Source organism: Rousettus aegyptiacus, unplaced genomic scaffold (genome assembly GCF_014176215.1).
Source record: "Rousettus aegyptiacus isolate mRouAeg1 unplaced genomic scaffold, mRouAeg1.p scaffold_m13_p_11, whole genome shotgun sequence".
In the NCBI taxonomy this organism is placed as follows: Eukaryota; Metazoa; Chordata; class Mammalia; order Chiroptera; family Pteropodidae; genus Rousettus; species Rousettus aegyptiacus.
Window position 1 is genome coordinate 94,380,565 of NW_023416286.1, and position 19,824 is coordinate 94,400,388.

At 52.5% G+C, this 19,824-nt stretch overlaps 1 protein-coding gene across 2 annotated transcripts in view; it reads right to left on the reverse strand.

Annotated features, from left to right (window-relative positions):
• The window catches only part of CSMD1 (CUB and Sushi multiple domains 1), a 1,035,440-nt gene that overhangs the window by 354,534 nt on the left and 661,082 nt on the right, over positions 1-19,824 (reverse strand). For both annotated transcript variants that reach the window (XM_036228983.1, XM_036228984.1), the window contains exon 6: positions 5,564-5,676. In XM_036228983.1, coding sequence (XP_036084876.1) covers positions 5,564-5,676 — 113 coding nt within the window. The remainder of the gene's footprint in view (positions 1-5,563; positions 5,677-19,824) is intronic.

Consider the following 19,824-nt stretch of genomic DNA (forward strand, 5'->3'; position numbering starts at 1 on the left):
ATAATTCTTTCTCAATCACTGGGACATTTCGTATAATCCCTGTGCTTTCCTTACTTCCAAAAAAAAGGCCGGCCTACCAAGGCCATCCTGGGAGACAATGGCCCAGGGGGTTGGGCATCAGAAGAGAGAGGGAGGCGGGACCCCCTGAGCTTCTCCACTAGGGTTAGGAGGACGGCGATCGCGGAGAAGGAGGCAGAGAAGCCGGAGTGAAGGCGCCGGGCTGGCAGGGCAGAGGCCAGGGACACTGGTGGGGGCGCAGGGTCCGCGGCCGGCCGGGCTTTGCCGCAGGGAGTCCACGGCGACGGGCGAGAAGCGGGGCGCGCTCGCAGAGGGTTCGCGCGGCTCCGTGTTCCGGTCCGGGTCCCCGCGGCGTCGCCTCGCGCCCGGCGTGACAACGGTGCCGCTCCATCTCAGCGAGCACAGGGGGCCTCGGTCCCCGCCCGGTTCGCCGTTCCCGGCGGGCGGGGTCGGGCCCCGGCGCCCACCCTCTGTCCGAACCCTCACATTCGGTGAGGGAGAGCGGCGCGGGCAGGAAGCGTCGGGCACGACGGAAGGTAACGAGGGTTTTCCAGCGCCAGCCGGGAAACGAACACGATGCTACGTTTCTGTCCCCTGAGTGAAGAGTCGGTTTAAAAAAGCGCGAAGTGCCCTCAGTAGCTGGATCCGGCTGTGGCAGCGACGGACGCCCCAATTTCTCTCCCCTGCGCCCCGGCTCTCTCAGGCCGACGCCACCGAGGTGGCCTCCGCGGTCCTCTTGTTCCCGGCCACAGGAGTTCAGGACCTGTACAACGCCCGTCACATTTCGGCCACACCCCACTGTTCCCTCGTTGTCCCTACAAACGTCGCGACTCCGTCGACGTTGTCCACGTGCCCGGATGTCCCCCTGCTCAGGCCGCATTCGCCCGGGTCGCCACCCGCCTGCGCCCCCTCCGCACCCGCCGACGGCGGAAAGCCGGGGTTCCGACTCTGCTTCCTGCAAACGCACGTGACTCTTAACCCGAGACCCACTCGTGAGGCGTCTTCAGGCCGACATGGAGACCGCGAGCGCACTCGTGGAATCCGGCAGGCGCGGGCGCGCTCTCTGCGCGGAGAGCTCGTGCCTCCATCAAATTTCCAGTGGGGCATCTGACTCAAACGTGTGCTGAGAGTCGCTAACTGAGTTACAAACTTCCGGAGGCGAGACAGCGAGTTATTAATCATCTCTCTGCCGCATGCATTCCTAAAATATGTATTGTTGCTTGGTACAACCATGAAAAAGTAAAGCTGTTGTTCATTCACCTCCTACCAGGTGTTACCCGTTTTTATATAAATTACATCTAATAAGTTAAAAATAAAGATAGGCATTAAAATTAATTACCTTTTTTTTTTAAATGAAGAAACTGGGCAGGGTTGATATTTTAAATTTGAATTATCTAATTCCAAGATAAGAGCTAATAATCCAGTAAGGTAGAAAAAAATAGACAAAAATAGCGAAGTATGTCTGATGTTCACTCAATCCTAAGTATGTGAGGCAATTCAAAAACATTCTTTAGTCACTCACACCATCTGCTGTAACGCCTTGCTAACTGTAGGTGTTCAGTGAATCTCAGATCGATATAATTAAATAGAAATAAACATTTGACAGATAAGGATTTTGTAAATATATGTTATGTCCCAGTTATCCAGATAAATTATATTTTAAATGAATGTTATCATTTAGGTACTGCATTTACTTAAATTTCTGGTAGCAATTAACGCAGATTTAAAGTTAGCACTGGCATTAATTCATGTAACACATTTTAGAAACTTTGGCCTCACTGTTTTAAATTGCCTAAAAACTCCTAGGAGTAAAAAAAGAGAAATTGCGTCGAAGGAAGAAGAAAACATTCTCAAAAATACTTTGATACAAAAATGAAATAGTGTACCTTTCTATTAAAGGTTGAATTAACAAATATGTTTTATTTTAAGTCATACTAAAAAAATAAAAGTTAAAATAACGAAGGTAATGGAAATTTTATAGGGTTATTTGATTTTCAAACATTTAGATGGTATCAATTAAATATACTCATGAATAAATAACACGCACTTATGCCTGCCATTCCTTATTAAGTAAAATAAATGAGGGGAGCATTTTTTTTTCTTTTGACTATTAGAGTAGATGTATAACTTGTGTATTCACTCCAATACGGACCAAGGTAATTTCTTTTGACTGATTGTTTTGAAGTGAACAATTCAAAAGGAGTTAAATTTTGAATTTCAAAATATTGTGCAAACGCTATCACTTTTTAGAGCACTGAAGATTGTTGGTGGCAGTGACCTTATAACTCGGTAAATTGTGGCACTAGGCATCAAAGTGCTGACAGAGAGTTGATGTCATTCTCTGAACTACGGCTCCTCAGCAGAATGACCGGGTAGCTTTAAAGATACTGACGCCGGTCCTCGGTCTAAACCAGCAGAGCGAGAATCTCGGCGCTTTTGAAAAGCTCCCTGGTGTCACAGGGTCAGGGCGGAGAACCACTGGGCAAAGAAAATGGGAAACACTGGTTTTCACAACCGTTTCGGTCACTGGACAGCGAGAAGGAAATGAAGCCTCTCGTGCTGACTTGGGTAAGGTTTTTACCTTGAGTCAATTATTTATTGACCAGGGAAATATGTATATTCGAACTATTTGAGAAAATTATTGCAGTTTTCTGAAAGATCTAATGAGGGTAAAAGTGAAAAAGCTGTGGACCAGGCAGATATCTGTGTAACAGTGTGTTCTTAGTGAGTTAGAACAAGCGACGTGCTTATCGGAGCAGCTGCACCGGGCAGGCGACTAGATGACAAATGTCACCACGTCATACGCTGGCCGGAGCCCCGCGAGCCGTCGCCGGGACAGCCTCCCGCGAGGCACCGTCAGCGATCGGCCCCCGCCCCGTGCTGAGCGGATCACCGACTCAACACCAGTCACCACGCGAGGACGTCCGGGACCTTCCCTCTCCCCACAGCCTGGGCTGTGACGATTCGTCCCCACGCGGGCGGGACCCACCCGAGCCCCCGATCTACCCGGGGGAGACTCCGAGCTGGTCCCTGGCTTCAGTGGGGAATATGCCGGGAGGCCTCTCACCCCATTTCTCCTAGCAGAGTGTGCCCGCGTCGTTACAATCAATGTCCTCACGACGATCCCACTCACGGGCATTCCGCAGCCCCTGAGCACAGATCCCGGTCGTCGGAACACCGGCCCTCGCCGTAAAACTTGGACTAGCTCCGATCCGCTTCTAGGACCAGAAGTCACGCGGGCATTCACCCTCCTCAGGCCTGACACCACCGACCTGACAAAAACTCGTCCTCATATTGGTTCCCCACCGAACCGCGCCCACCAGCAACCTAGACAGACTGGCGGTCACAATGGGCAGATGAGGCAGACTCAACCCACCCGGCTCCGACAAGCCCTGCCTACTCACCCATCGCTCGCACAGGACGAAAAGCTGCCATCGTGGTCCACGAGCCCCCCGAAGCACCCCTAAACCAGTAATCTAGACCCTACTGACGACGGCAACATGCGTAACATCCCCTAAGCTCATCAACCCCGACAGTATCCCTCACGTGAACATTATCACCACAGCTATCCGAACAACCCCACTATCGCTGGGGCCCCGCACTACCCCGACGTTTACCGAAATGAATAATCATCCACGTTAACAGAGAGCGACAGCCCCGTCACACGCAGCGGCACAGCCGTCACGGCACCGCTACGGCTGGACTTCCACGTGCGACTAACACACACCGCAGCCCTCACCATGTTCCCTCCAGGAAACGAAACTCAGATGGCGACTTGGGAGCACGGAACACCGGCGATTACCCTGCCCGCCGGCTCTCCCCTTCCCGCCAGCGCCCAGGGACGGGGCCGAGTCCACAGGCCCAGAGGCTCTCCGCACCTGCAGCCCGTTAACCCCGGAGCAGCCGCTGCAGGGTTCAACCTGCCTCAGCCGAGGGCCCACCTGTCACTTCACCAAGCCGAGGCCGACCGGACGCCGAGGCTGCACTGAGCCCCTCGAGCCGCAGGCGCCGCCAGTCAGATGCCGCTGGCTGCTCCCCATCGGGGGTCCGAGGCGGGTGCTGGCCCAGAGCTGGGGAGTTCAGCGGGGAGACAGCGAGGCCTCCTGCCGGGAGCCTGAGCGGCCCGGGCGGGGCGCGGCCGGAGTTCTCTGGGCTGCAGCTGTGGGTCACCAAATGCAGAGGATCCGTCCTTGAGCGTTTCCGCCACAGGTGCGGACACGTGGGCGGGGCTACGGCCCCGAGTGCGTCTGCAGAAAGCTGAGCGCCTTCGGGCTTCGAAACACCTGCAGGGGAACGCCCGGCCCGCCCCCCGCTGCGCGACCCTCACGCTGCTGTTAAGCCGCCCCTACCCGACCTCATACATTGTATCTCTGTAAACTTATGTGCACATTTTCCTCCTTGTAGTTACATACTGTTAAAATCAATGCCTGACATGTCTAAGCTGTTGCAACTTTCTGCCAACCAGTAAGCTTCTATCAATTTTGAATGTCTTCAGATCTGATATTCTATTGTTTACTTTTTGAGCAATCACTGATACAGATGCCAAATTCACAGCTCAGGGTTGAGATGTGATCCCTAGAGATTTGTCCGTAGCCGAGTGCCAATCAATTCATCAGCACCTGGGAGGTGATGAATCAACAGTTTAGAAACAACTCTATAGATTCACCTTCCTGATTATATTGTTAGTCGAGAGGCATTCTAAACATTGATTAATGATTCACGCTGAATTGTTGGAAGATTAGAATATCCCTGGGGGGCTAGCAGAGTTCTGTTTCTTTGTGTTCCGCCTTTTGAGGGAGCTGTTTGCGAACCGTCCTTACCTGGCAGTGTCTGGAGCCCAGGACAGGTGTGTACTTTGGGGTCCTGGCTCGCATTATTGCGCGTCAGGAAACACTGCCTCCACTGAACATCCCTGTGGCCATGTTTTGGGGGACACCCGAGCAGTCTGCATGGGAAGGCATCTCACTTTCTGGTATCTAGTATCTAGTTTCTAGGACTGCAGTTCAGTCCTAGTATCTTTTATTTGCAAATGCAAGTGGAACTGTTTTCAAGGGACCTCTTAATAGATTGAATTCTTTTCATGGTGCTGAGGGGAATTATTGATTACTAGAAGCATATAGAGAATGATACGACACTATCCGGGAATAATCACTAGAAATCGGATATGAAGAGAAAGTTCGAGAATCAATCCCTGCATACTACTGGATAAAGAAAATATCCCGACTCCTGGGATATTTACTAGTGAGGTGTACGGAATTTAACATGAATGCTAATCGATAGTTATTGGTTAAAATTTAGCAATAATTGCAGCAAAACGAGAAAATCTGCTGTATACCGTAATAAAAACATAATTGATAAGTTATCAGTCATTAGCTATAGAATTTCTAACATTAGCTATTCATATAAGAGATGGAAAGTATTTCCAAGGATAAACCTCCGCGTTTGTGTTTGAGCAGAGAATCGTGAAGTATCAGGGGTGGAAAGAACTGGATCTTCTGCTATTTTTTTTTTTTTTTTTTTTGCTCAGGAAACGGAGCGCCCTTACCTTGGAACTGCGCGTTGAAGCCTCTGCGCCGGTGGTTGCTGTCCGACGTGAAGTGCAGCCGCAGCCAGTTCTTGCTGCTGATCACGGGGGACGGCAGGTTCGTGCCGGTCAGCCTGCAGGGGGGAGAAGAGACACGGCCGCCTCGTGAACCGGCAGGGAAAGCGTCTTCCCCCAAACCCGCTCTTACTGCTGGCTGCCGATGCCCTTTGTTTTGAGATGCTTCAAACGGATGCATGCCCCTTATCAGCTGCCTCGAACCCTCGAAACGGTTCAGATAATTTCATCTTTGCCCACAAACAAAGGCTATGCTTATTCTTCATGGAATGACAGCTTTGGCCGCATTTTACATTTTGATTCTTCCTCATTAATGATACACAAATGAGAAGATGTTCTTTTGACTTCTTCTTTTTTTTTTTATCAGGACCCTGACCATGATGAATTATAAATGGAAAAGATATAGGCAAATGATAAAAGTCTGCCATTCAGGATCTGAACACTCAATTCTGTTTCGCTTGACGCGGACTCAAATAAACGGTCTCTCATGCCGAGCGTCCAGCGCTCCACCTGCAGAATTCACAGCCGGGGCTTCCCCTACTGGGGGGTGGGGGAGGGGAGTGCTCATCCGATGGGCGACAAGGGCCCTGACATTTGTAGTTCGTTTATGTTTTTTTTTTCTGGGTTAAAAGAAATATATTACAGCTTTTTTTTTTTTCCCGGCTACTTAACAAGATAAAAAAACATTCTTAACTAATGGGTCAGATTTTCCTGTGGCCATTGTTCGCTGACCCTGCTTTGCTGCATATGAGACGATTTGTAAAAATGCTGGGCAGAACCCCGGTACCGGCTCCCCTCACACGGAGTCAGAGGCGAGGGCTTCGCAACAGTTTCGCTTTCCGCGGTTAGAGCCGAGCCCTGCGAATGTGTCGCATTCCAAAGCCGGTCGCTGTGCATAGGTTTCTCGGTTTGACCGAGAGAATTAGACAAATATCCACGTCCTCTCCTTCAGGGGTGTTGGGTGAGGTGGTTGTTCGCAATAAAACCTGTCCTTAGAACTGTGAGTTTTTCTGTCACCTTCCATAGGGTCGGGGCTGACCTCCGCGCTGTCACGTAACGGAAAGACTATATTATACAGGCAGTTATTCATTCATGACAAACTAATCCTAAAAAAATTGATTAGCACACAAACTGGCGGTTATGTTGTGGATTCGCCAAGACCCTGGATGGTTCGGTTGGGATTTAGGGTTAAAGAAACCAACTGGGCCCCTCTCTGGCGACGCCTCCCGACGTGCGCCCATCCGAACCCAGAACCTGTGACTGTCACCTCGCATGGCCCAAGCGCACTGTGCAGGTGTGACAAGGTCACAGACCTCGAGACGGAGCGATTGTCCCGAAGTACCAGGCGGCCCGACGGAATCAAGGGGGTCCCTGAAAGTGGAAGACGGGGGCGCAAGAGCCAGAGGGAGACCCGAAGCCACGGGAGACGGCCGGAGGGATGCTTGTGAGTCGCCCCCCACGCCCCGCGCCCCACGCTCGCCGCCCTCGAAGGTGGGGAGGGGCCACGAGCCTACGACCCGGCGCCTCCAGACGCCGGGGAAGGCCCTGAAATGCATCCTCTCCTAGAGCCTCCGGGGAGAAACAGACCCGTCGACATGTGGGTTTTACTCCGGCAAAACCTGCAGAAGATGCACAACCTGCAGAAATGAATCCGTGTCGGCCGAAGCCGTCGGGAACGTGGCACTGGGCTGCGTCGCGGGGGCGACGACAGATCAAGGCGGCACACGCATGTCCCACGTCGCATCATGAAACGCCCGGGGAGAGAGAAGACGCGGCGGAGCGTGCCGCCCGCCCGCGCTCGTGACGATCGTGGCGCCGGGGCCGTCGCGCCCTGTCCGCGATCTCCGGGGACCGGCCGCCTGCCGCTGCCCGAGCGAGGCCTTGCCAAGTGCCCTGCGGTTCTTAGCCGTGCTGCTGTTGAGTCCGCGGCACCTGCTTTTTTCTAAACTAGTTTTGTACATGAGAGGTAAATTACGGGGCGAGCATGGAGACTTCACATGAACGCTGAGCGCAAGACACAACGCAGCAACAGTTTAAAGAGAAACGAGGAAATAACGGCAGGGAAACACACGTCTGTGTTCGTTAGTTCATAACACGCTGACTTTTTTTTTTTTTTTTTAATCCTAAATATATAGAAACGAAGGACAACGACCTGGTGAAATCGGGCGAATCGAAGCTCCGTGGACTTAAACGAAAGCAGGACGGTGAGGGAAAAGAACCCCGCGGCGGGAGGGGCCGGGAGGGGCTCCCAGCAGCCGGCTGCGGCCCAGCCCCGAGCATCGCGAACGAGGCCCAGAAACCCCGAGAGCGGGCCGGCGACGGTACCGAGCCGTCCCTGCGCACGCGGCTAAAGGAAGGGGTAGTTCTCGTCTCTGTGTGTGTCTGCTTGTTTTCCAGTTATGCCACATTAAGCAAGCGAATCCACTGGCAAACTCATTTCTTTTCAAAGGTTCGGGACTTTGCCTCTGCCAGCAGCACAAATGGATGCGGCGCTCACGGGACAGTAAGCCTAGGCGGCCCCCTTCGAGCCAAAACAGAACAGGCCGGTCTGTTCCACCTTCTCCAAATAGCTTGACCACAGCTGTTCGGATCCTATGTACGTGATACTCGTAGCTTCTTTCGTCCCTTAACCTCCGTCAGCCTCGCCTCTCGTACGTGGTATCAGGGGTTCGAGCACATTCTTCTACAACGTTACACCCTGTTCATTTTACTTGTGTAACTGGAAAAACGTAGCGTCAGCTCAGCAGGATAATTTTCCAGAATGCGTTTGGAAACGCCGGCGCTTTCTGAGAGTCCTGTCTGAACTTCTTTGACGTTAAGCCAGGTTTCCGACTTCTCTAGGAAATCGTGTACGTCGTTGGGTGTTTTCGGCTTGAACCTCCTTACGCTGACTGAGAAGCGGGAACACGTTAATGCCACCCACACGGAAGGCAGATCCCCCGCCCTCCCCAGGGAGATGCAGAATGCAGGAAACTCACTGAGGGTCCATTTGGGGAGAAAGCCCTTTAGAAGTGTGTTATTTTTTTCCCGCGCTCTCATGGACACGCCATTAACATGATTCAAAGCGCTGTTTAATTTATCTCCGTTTTCTCAAAATGAAATAGAATTAACTGATCAAACGAAGTGTTTCTCAAATGTCATATTTCTAATTGGTCCTTCTTTGCATTACTAGTGAAACCCACTGTCTCGTGGACATATGTCGAGTTTCTAATGCTGCTTGCTGTTCCGAGCCTTACTTTGGACATTGAAGAAAATAACAGTGCAAGTAAAAGGCAGCTTTTACCTAGGAAGAACATGAAAGCCAAAGTGACAAAAATATAACGCACATGTGATGTATATACGCACGTACTATAGTTCCATATTTGTATACAAATACATCTAGAAATTTATTCTGAAAGTTTCACACACACACACACACACACACCCACCCCCTCAAGTAAAAGCAACGACCACAGACCGCGACCACCCACGGTCGACCCGAAAGCCTCCCGCGGAGGACGGGTCCCAGCTGTTCCTTCCGCCGGCACTGAGGCGTCGCACTGACCCCCGCCATGCTGCGGCCCCGCGGAGAGCCGGCCTGGGGTCTCCCTCCCGCACAGCGCGCGCCCCCTGCCTCCCCCCTGCCCCGCGCTTTGGCAGACGCTGTCGCGAGCTCCGGGTAACGGTCCGCTCTGACGGGAGCGTCACCTCTCTGTGCCCTGGGACAGCTGTGCTTCTCGCGAAAACGACTTCCAGTCCCGTGAGCCCGGTCCCCCCTCCAGCCCTGCGCCTCGCCTCCCACCCCGCGTGCGCCCCCGCAGCCTCCGCCCCGCTCGCCCGCTGGGAGCCCCGCGCTCCTTCCTGGGCGGGACGCTGGCTTGGCGGCTCCTCCAGCCGGGGTCTGCTCCCCCACCGACCACCCCCCTGCTCTGGGGGTCCCAAGTCGTCCGATCTGTCTCAGACAGTGACGCACAGTCTCCGGGGGCCTTGGCTCTGGGCTGCGGCTGGCGTGGTCACTGGGTTGGCCATGTCACACATGCCGTCATAGAAAGCCAGTCCCTCCGCGCTCAGGGCCCTGGGTGGAGCAGGTCTCATGACAGCCGCTCCCCGCCCCCACGTGCACTTCTCCGGGGTCCTACAGCCCTCGGAGTCAAAAACAGCTTTAAAGAGGTGGCCCTGACCCCCCGCGGCCGGCGTCCTCATAGGAAGAGGACGCCAGGACGCAGACGTGCAGGTTGGGGCGGCGTGCGAGGAACCGGGCTGATGGCCGTCGGCACCCGCGGGAGGGAGCGGGAGTCCTGGGTGGGCGCTTCGGCCCCGAGGGAGGGAGGCCCGCGGGGGGCACGTGTCCCACGACGCTCTGACCTCAGACCTCCGCGTCCGGAGCTGCGAGGCGGCGCGTTTCTGCCGCCGGGCCTCTCGGTCTGTGTGTCCCGTGTCCTTGTTGTGGGCCCGGCGTGGCCGAGCCGCTTTCACGGCTGCGCCGTGTTCCAGTTTTCACATGCGCAGAGACACGTATCACGCTTTCTTCACCCGAGGACGGCCGGCTTAGTCCTCATCACTCCCCGGACTCTGGCGTATGTGCGCGGTGGGGACACAAAGTGGGGGCCTTCCCGGGGCCACGCGCCTCACGCCTGGGGTGGGGGAAGGCCGCGCAGACACCAGCGGGGGCGGGGGCGGGGGCGGGGGCGGGGGTGGGGTGGGGGGGCAGCGGAGCGGGGATGGGGTGCGGGGTCAATACGGACCTGCGGAGTCACGGGGAATGACTAAAGGTGCGGCCCTTCCCCGCTGATCATGGCACCACAGAGTCAAACTGATTAAGCAACTACGGACACTCGTATCTTTCTTCTTGCCACTTTTCTATGAACATTAACGTCCACAGAAACGCTGTGGGGCTTAAACCCCTTGAAGGAAACAACTCGAACCACGTACGTCTTCCCCGAAATCAGGAGCAAGATCACATACAGTTGGATCATGGACTCTAGTGATGACACTTTTGAGAAATGTTGAAAGTTTTTCAAAGCAAAGTTGTACTCAATTGGAAAAAATATCTGTTAAATATTATATTAAAAAGCATTCACTGGCACAAAAGAATATTCCAGAGAGATCCAGCTCCAAGGAGCATCCTGGACTATTTTTGTTCCACAATTAATGATTAAATAGTAGATAAGCAAGTATTCATAATAATAAATTCATAAATAACACATCTAGTATTCTAAATGTTTTTCTGTACGGACATGTATAGGTATAGGTGAATATAAAAACGGTGTGCCTGTATATGCACTGTTTAAAAATCTACTTTGCCCTCTCTCTCCGAGGGCACTATGACCCTTTCTACAGGGATACATATAATCCGTGAGTTTCGCGTACTGTCATATTGAATGAGCATTTACCTAAATAAACAGTTGTATTACATAAATCAGCTGTTAGTCGTCCAGCCCACGCTCCGGTGCGGCTGCTTGCCTCATCTCCGACAAGTACCTTCTGAATCATGGCCGCCATGTCCCTCAGAGTTGAAGGGATGCGTTTTTTCAGGACTCTTCTCTGCATGTCCAAAACCACCTGTAAGAGCGAGAGCCGCGGGAAGACGCCGGTCGAGGGCCCTCCGCGCGCCCAGGCCGCGGCTTTTTGCACCTGGACTGTGGGCCGGTTGCAGCCGCCCGCGGGAGCTCATGGCGCGCGCGGCTCCTTCTCGGCTCCTTCTCCGTTTCGTGGCTCCCGCCTTCGTGCTCACATCGGGGTCGCTGGTGCGCTTGCTCTGCCTGAGCTGTAAGGCCACCTGGGGCCACAGCACATGCAGTGGCCGTAGAGTCCCCTCTGCGACGACTCCGTGTGACACGTCTGGGCATGGCTCCTTCGACTCGAACAAGAAACGAGGGAGGGTTCGGAGCCTCTGAACACGCTTAGAACAGCTATCGAAGGGCCCGGCCGGGAAAGTGCTTTCGATGTTGTTTGTTTGTTTGTTTGTTTTTTCCCGCCGTTACTGACTGACCAACCCAAAGCCTTGTGACGTGTATTTCATAAAACTGTCACTCACTGTCCCTGCAACGTGATGGCTGCCCCTCCCCCGCCCCCACCCGGTCTGCAGCGAGTTACATGTCTTGTATTCTTCCGACCATTAAGCATTTAGCAGTTTATTTAAGAAAATGAAAGGCAAATTGTGGAATAACTCACTTTTTTAGTCTCAAAAATATTTTCTAGAACTACTGTTTTCATTTCATGTTGCCTGGTGAATTTCCTATTTTGCTGGGAGGGAAACAGAAACGCCATCTGTGTGTGAATTTGGGCGGTGTGCGTGCACTTCCTGTGTGTGCCCTGGGGTGCTGTGTTCCAAGATCTTAGAAGATGCTACCGAAATCGTGAGGAAAAAAATTCTAACACGTGTTACTCACTCGCCTGTGAGTAAAGAGGTGAATCCAGAAGATTCTCGCTTGTCCGCTCCTCGTCCTCGCTCACCCACTTTCGAAGCTGCCAGGACTCTGATCTGACCCTGATATGATTAGGGTAAAAATAGCCAGAAGGCGCCTCAGCCAGCGAGTCATCCCTGCCGGCCGGCGGCTGTCACCAGCCTCCTCCAGTTCCCGACGGGAGAGAGCCCTCAGCTCTGGGTCTGAGGAGAGGCCTGTAGTCCCATCTGACGTCTCCAGCCACTGGGCCAGGGCGGTTGGGTGGGGGTGCCCTAAATTGTAAACGAGCATTTCCTTCTCTCCTCGCATCCTCAGAAGGCGGGATGTGTAAAAGACACATTCATTCGACAAATACCGAATGAGTGCCTGGTCCACAAGCCTGGGGGCAGCCAGGCACTCATCATGGCGGCCCGGGGCGCCGGGATCGACTGCTTCAGATTTCACGCTTGTACTTGGGCAGATAAGTGTGCCGGCCTTATACGTTTTTAGCGGAGGCCAAAAAAGTCCTTGATAAGTCCTGTCAATACTTTTGTCAGTGGTATTCGATTTCTTATTTGCTGCATTAGAGCCATAGTGTCTTTATTGATCTTCCACTCTCTAAACTTGATGACAATGACGATGATGATGACGATGATGATGTTGATAATGATGGAAGAGCTAAATCGGAGTGAATATTATCCAAGTGTCGGCCCTTTTCTGCATTATCACAACTTAGTCAATAAGTTTGCCCCCTGTACCAATTATTGTTTTAATTGTACACACAGAAGCTGCCGATCTGTGGGGTTAAGTCGTGGTTGCGGAGCCCGTGCCCGGGCTGAGCCCACCTGTTTCCTCGAGTGTTTTCGCTGGCGGGACGTCTCCACCCAAACTGTCTTCGACTCAGAGCGCTGGCTGTTTTCCTAAAGGACAGATCGAATCTGTCACGTCTTGTGTAAAAACAGCCACTGTCCCTTTCCTCTTAGACCTTGAGAATAAATTTACCCTCCTCGGAATGTCCTCTAAGACCTCTCATCACCTGGTCTCACCTGACTCTCTGGCTTTATTTTTCTCTGTTTCTTATCCATCAAGATTTGGCTCAAATGTCAACCTCTGTATAAATTCCGCGGATTCCCTCAGTCTGAATTGAAGCCCTGAGAGCCCGCGCCGCGTCTGACTTGCAGCCATGTGCGGAGGGCCTTAGGTTTATAACGGGCCGATTCTCTCCCCAGGGTGCAAAGCGCAGACTTGTGCGTGAGGCGCTGCCCGGTCGCTGTTCGCCGCTGGGTCTCCACGGTGCCCGACTGAGTGCTGGTATCGCACCGCGCACAGCACCCAGGAAGGGCCGAATGGACGGGCAGGCGAACGTCGCAGACGTGAATCGTTCCTTTCTCTCTTCGGCCGTCAGAATTACTTTCCCGCCTCACCTAATCTTCTTCCATTCCGAATCTATTTCCAATCCTCACGATTCCTTTTGAACTCATAGCGAGAGGCTGTTGAAGAAATCAGTCTGACCGGCGCTGAGGTTAAAAAAGAATAACATCTCGATCTCCGCTAATTGGGCTCCAGTTTTGCTGAGAGGACTCATCTGGAATGTTGCCGTCAGTACAAGGTGGGTGACTCGAGGTCAGCTTGTAAACCACTTATGCACACAAAATGCAAGTCCGAAAAGGGATTTTAGAAGGATTAGATAAAACAGTGCAAGAGACTTTAAAAACAAAAAATCACATCAAACGCTGGAAGACTTCAAGCAAAGGAAAAACATGTAAAGATAACAAAGATCCAGGAGCGAGGCTCTGACAGATGGATAGGTGATGGACAGACAGACAGACAGATAGATAGACAGACAGACAGATAGATAGACAGGTAGATGGACAGATAGACAGACAGACAGATAGATAGACAGACAGATAGATAGACAGGTAGATGGGCAGATAGACAGACGGACAGACAGATAGATAGACAGACAGGCAGACAGACAGATAGACAGACAGATAGACAGACAGACAGACAGACAGATAGACAGACAGGTAGATAGATAGATAGGTAGACAGACAGACGGACGGACAGACAGACAGATGACAGTAGTAGGTGAATGATGGACAGGTGGGAGGCGGATGACAGGGAGCGGATACCTCCTGACCCGTGGGGAGAGGCGAGGCCGCAGCTGCCGGCCTGAGCTTCCGCTGGGCTTCATGCTGTCTCCTGGTTTTCGGGCGCGTTCACCATTTAAGCCAAGCAGCAGCACCCGCACTGCGACGACCCAGCATGGGACCGGGAGGGGCCTCTGCAAACCCGTCACTCACAGACACCAATGAAGAGTCCCGGGAGAGATCGTGGGAGTTGTGTGTTTTTTTTTTTTTTTTGAAGGATTTTGTATGTCTTAAAATAATCTCTTTTACATTATTCACCGGGTTCATTCCACGCGTGACGTGAATGAGCCATACGCATCAGCAGTGCCTCATGCTCAGATGTCCAAAGGCGGGGAGGCTGGCCGGGCGACGGTGGCGTGGAGAGGCCCGCGTCTCTACGCTCGTCTCTCCGTGCTTCGTGGGTTCGTCGCTCAACGGTTTCTTGCCTGTGACGTTTTTCCCATCTAGGTTCATTCTCTAATGTTGATAGACTCGTTTGATAAGAATTATAATCTCGAACACCAGTTCCGTTAAAGAACGGGTGTGTCGTGGAGGAGACAAGGAGACGGAGACGTGTCCGTGGTCTAAGCTATAACTGGAGCGTATCTTCCGATGGACCTGTCCACCTACTGTGCGTCGTGGTACATGGACAACCCTGAGCAGTAACATCAGAGAGCCGCGGAGGGCTAAGGGGTCCGGTCGCATCTGTTCCCCCCTTAACAGAGGAAGGACCTGAGGTCTCCGAGGCACGTGACGGGAGAAGCCAGGTCAGGAGCAGATACGGCAGGGAGACGGGGCGGGGGGCGGGGCCGGAGGACAGAGACACGTGTTGGAGTCTGTGGTCAGAGGTGGCCTCGTGTGGGGAGGCCACGGCGGAAGCGGAGGAGGCTCTGGGACAAGGACCGGGAAGGCGCCGAGGCCGTGACTACAAAGCGAGGAGGAGAAGGAGGCCTGGCGAGCTGTCTGCCCCACGGGCCAGGGCGGAGGACACGGGCGAAGGTGTCGACACTCAACACGGCCCCGGACACCGAGGACCCAGCCGGGGTGACGGCCGGGGTGACGGCGGGTCCCCACGGAGCCCTCGGGGGTAGCGACAAACGGAGTTAGACACAGGAAGGCGTGGGGGCGAGGGTCAGGATCAGAAGCCTGATTTTACTCCACACACGTTCACGAAGCACCGTCTAATGCTCACGCAGCACGGTCAGCTACAGCGAGCCCGAGAGGGGAGGAAGCCAGAAGAACGCGTCGGGCGCGGGTTCGCATGGCCTCCGACTCCCAGAAGAGGAAAACACGTCTAACACTTGGCATTCTTCTGTGGAAGAAAACGTTTTAAGAAATCGAGAAAAGGCCCTGGGTTGTTTAAAGGACTGTGCGCAATTTAAGGTAAACGGGTTTTTATAGATATCTGGCTCTGGAATCTGTAGGGAAAACAGCCCCATTTTGATACTATTTTACTTCAAAATCAATGAAATGAGCAGAGAACCAGGAATCTCACATGTGGGCAATCCATGGATTTCAGTTATTTTTCCAAATGATTTACAAATGTTCATGTGGACACACAATAATGATTAATCAAGTAGAAGGGTAGATTATCCAAAGAGGTTAATAACAATCAAGATCATATTAATACCCAGGAACACATGGAAAAATACAGATTTTTCCAGGTACTTTAATTAAAGACATGATTGTCGAAACACTCGAAGCTGTGCAATTATGTTTATTCCAAGGAGAAATAAAGCAGCCCGACAATTCCAATTTCATGTTGCCTACAATTCATTTCCAGCTTTCAGACAACTAGACATCCACACGACATTGGCTAGGCAAACGCAGGCCGCGTGTGGCTAAGTCAGGGGCTCGCACGCGCGGGAGACCCGGACGTTGCGGTACTCTGAGGTTCTGGAAGGCGACGGGGGGTCGTCTGCCTCACACACATCGGAGCGTTGTGGATAGCTGTGAGGTGGGGCGTGGGCAGAGTTTCTGCCCGAAATGGCAGAGCTCCTGCATCGTGAACTGAGAACTACGATTTTTAGCTCAAGACACAAAGAGAGTGGGTCTCTGGCTAGAGTCTTAACCCCACGCCCTGAGCCAAATACCTTTCCACCAGCAGAGAGTGCTCCCTGGATGGACTTTTAGGTCCTTCCAGCTCTTAGCTCTAAAATTTTCTTACCAGCATGACCGAGGGCTAGATGTGAAATGCGAAATCATGGGTAAGAGGGAGGACCCATGTTACTACACAAGTGTGAATTACAGGTAGTTGGATCAAACAAGATACACGGGCCAGCTTGCGTTTATTGCACGTGATTGACTTAGCCATTTTCCTTCTTGATACATTTTATCTTTGCTGAAAAATAATGTAAGAGTTTAAGAAATGCTACTTAAAATTCTCTGAGTGGCGCACGCCACCCTCTGCAGCCCCAGCTGAGGGTGTGAGTCCCACGCGGGGCTCCTGGTTCAGGGAGGGGGCGGGGGGGGGTCGTACGAGAGGAAAAGGCTGAGACCGAAGGCAGGATGTGACGCAGACTGTGTGACTCGTCTGCTTCCCAACCGAGAAGCTTCGGACGGGCCGTCTGCTTTCTCTAGATCCCGATACTCAGTCGCCCTGTCTCTCTTCCACTAATTTACTCGTTCATTTCCACCGAAGGGCTTGTCGAGATGAGCTGAGTCTCACCGAAGCCCTCTGAAGTAGGTAGACGTAGCCAGATGCAGCGCTCTCTACAGACACAGGTACGCTCAGAAATCTCAGCAGCGACTTAGAGTTGGCGAAACACCCTCCCATCTGTGGGGTGGTCTCGCTCGTCAATACGCGCGTAAAGGAATGCGCGATAAATACACCCAGCGAATTAACGCATTTACTCCAGAGTGGGTGAGTGGCCGGAATGTGGAAACAGACGACAGACATTTAGTAGCATGCGCATCACCTGGACCCGAGCCCCGAGTTACTCAGGCGACATGTTACGCTGTCCCTGAGGTAAGGATGTGATGCGACACGAATCTGCGCTGTTATTTGTTGAGCAATGTATGAAAATCTCACAGGGAGCGTAACAGAGATCATAAAATACTGTCATTCAGCGTTTGTGTGTAAGCTTTAACATTCCGAATCGTAGATAATCTTTTCACCCACTTGCTAAATGGAGTACATCTAGCTAGAGACATTGAATAACTCTGTTCGCCTTTGACTAAATTCTCTAAAGAGTAAAATGGTAGAAACTTCAAATCGCCTCGTACGGCATGCGTGACTGTGTAGTATCTATCGACAACGTGACACTGGTTGCGATTAGTAGTGAGCAAACACTTCCAGAATACTGTCGAGGGCCCGTGAGTCTGCGAAGTGAGAGCATCGGATGGTGGCCGGCGGCTCTGTCAAACCATCGACATCGACGCGCCGTGGTCCATCTGCCTTCTTGCAGATCCGCGTCTCTGGCCAGAGCGCCGACGTGCCTTCCCAGTTGACGCTGCCCACACACAACCCTCTTCGTGCAGAAATGCAACCTGTGTGACTAAGAGTAACACCGGGAAGCCACAGCTAACGGGTCGCGTGTGCTGACAACGGCGGTGGCAATCGGGATGGTTGGGGCGAAGCCTAAACTACGTGCTTTTGAATTTTTTGGCTTACAACGCAATTACACATTACAGTGCCACCCTATTTATATAATATTAATAACCCGTCGTAGGTTTCTCCGAGCACATAGAAGAGAAAGAAGCAATAGTCGTGATTTTTTTTTTTTTGGCCGTTGTTTTTAATCTTCTGACATATAAACATCTTTGACGGAAAACACCCGAATTTCTTCACGTCGAGAATCATGGCCATTGGAAATAACCACTAAGTACGATTTTAGAAACAAGGTCATAGATGGACCCGGAGATGTCGGACCCCTGCGGGGTGCCTGTGACTACGTGAAGAAAGCCAGTCGGCAAAGGCCGCGCGCTGTGTGACTCCAAGTCCGTGACATTCTGGAAAAGGCAGAACTGTGGAGACGGCACAAGGGTCAGGGGTCGTGGGGGTTGGGGGCGGGAGGGATGGACAGGTCAGGGGTCGTCAGGGGTTGGGGGCGGGGGGCATGGACAGGCGGAGCGCAGGGTTTTTACGGCGGTGAAAATACCGCGTGTGATGCTGTAACCACGGGCACATGTCATTGTGCATCTGTTCAAAGCCGTGGGAGGTGCAGCCCCAGGACTGAGCACGACCGTGAGCTCTGGACTTCGCGCGATGCCGACCTGTCAGCACAGATCTGTCGACCGGAGCAACTGTGGTGGGGGTCGAGCCGGGCGCGTGGGCACAAGGGCCGCAGGAGAAACCTCTACACCCGCCTCAGGATTTAGTGGCAAACCTAACACGGCTCTAGAGAAAGTGAAGTCTGAAAAAGAACTTCAAAAATCAGGAGCCATTTTATCATGGAATTTACAAGTATGAATAGAGGAGCGATATTCAGCCTCAACGTTCATGACATAAACACCGAGCACAGTTCCGAGGGCCCGGCCACACCAGGCGGCGTCTTGCGGGCTCCTGGGCGTGACGTAACCGAGTTGGCAGGCGACGCTCAGGAGCCGCTGTTTCATCGTCGTGGTGCTGCCTTCACTTTATTTTATTTTTTTTTGTAGTAATTGTGTTTAGGGTTCTGTTTCCATTTGGCATCTCGCGGCAGAATCACGGAGCCAAAGACATTTCCCGATCAGATACTTTGAGAAGCAAAGGATTACGTTGCTCGTTCGTCTTCTGCCTGCAGTGACGTGTTCCGACTAATTCCATTGTATCCATTTTAGGAACCTCTAGAAGGCTTTCAGCCCATTTCCCTAAATTTTGGAGCCAGCTCACATAGTTCTACTTCAAATAATTCAGCCAGACGGTTCATATGGTGTTTAATTTCACTTTAATTCCAAAATGAATGAAAGTATCTAGGTGAGGTGATACTGGAAATGTTAAACCTTAAAAGGCAAACTAGATAAATATACCAAAATTAATGTTAATTCTTAGGAACAGGTGTAATGGAAATAGAGCTTTTAATCTGAACTGCTAATGGCACTAATATTCACTGTATAACTTGTAAGCGAGGTGGCGTTCTACGTAGCCAGGAGAGTGAATAGGTTGCGAAGCATGCTATTTCTATCAAAATTAAATACAATCATACGGTAAACTCTCCAGATGTCTTCACTAGAGTCCTGCTGGATATGCTGAGAATTACGTGATTATTCGCCCCGCGTGAGGCTCGTTTCGGAGTTTGCTCGAGTGGTGTGGACAGGACGAAGGCCCGTCTCGTGTCCTGCCATTTACCCCTGAAGTCGTGGAAGCTGCTCCACACCCACGAAAGTCGTCTCTCTCTGCGAACGGGGGTTTTCTGCAGACCGGCTTCGGCCGTTCTCACGCCGCTCCCTCGGTGCCGCCGCGGAAGCCACGCTCACGGGGCGTCCCGCCCCTCGGTCCTCGAGCCGCCGCCGCCCCCGCTGTTCCCAGCTCAACGGATGCTCGATGCTCGCTGAGTGAGCCCGTCAGATCCAGCAGCGCGGCATTGAAAACGGCGCGGCCCGTGCCTTTCGAGGCTGACAATCCAGCAGCAGAGCACACGGCGGAGGAAACGCTCAACGAACGTTTGTCGAGGGAGTAAACCGGCACTGAGTGAAAAATCAGCTGAGGACAGGTAGGGGCCAGGGGACCTGAAAACCAAGAGCCGTATAAAGAAAGGAAGACGCCCATCGCCCGGGCCGCCGAGCTGGCTTG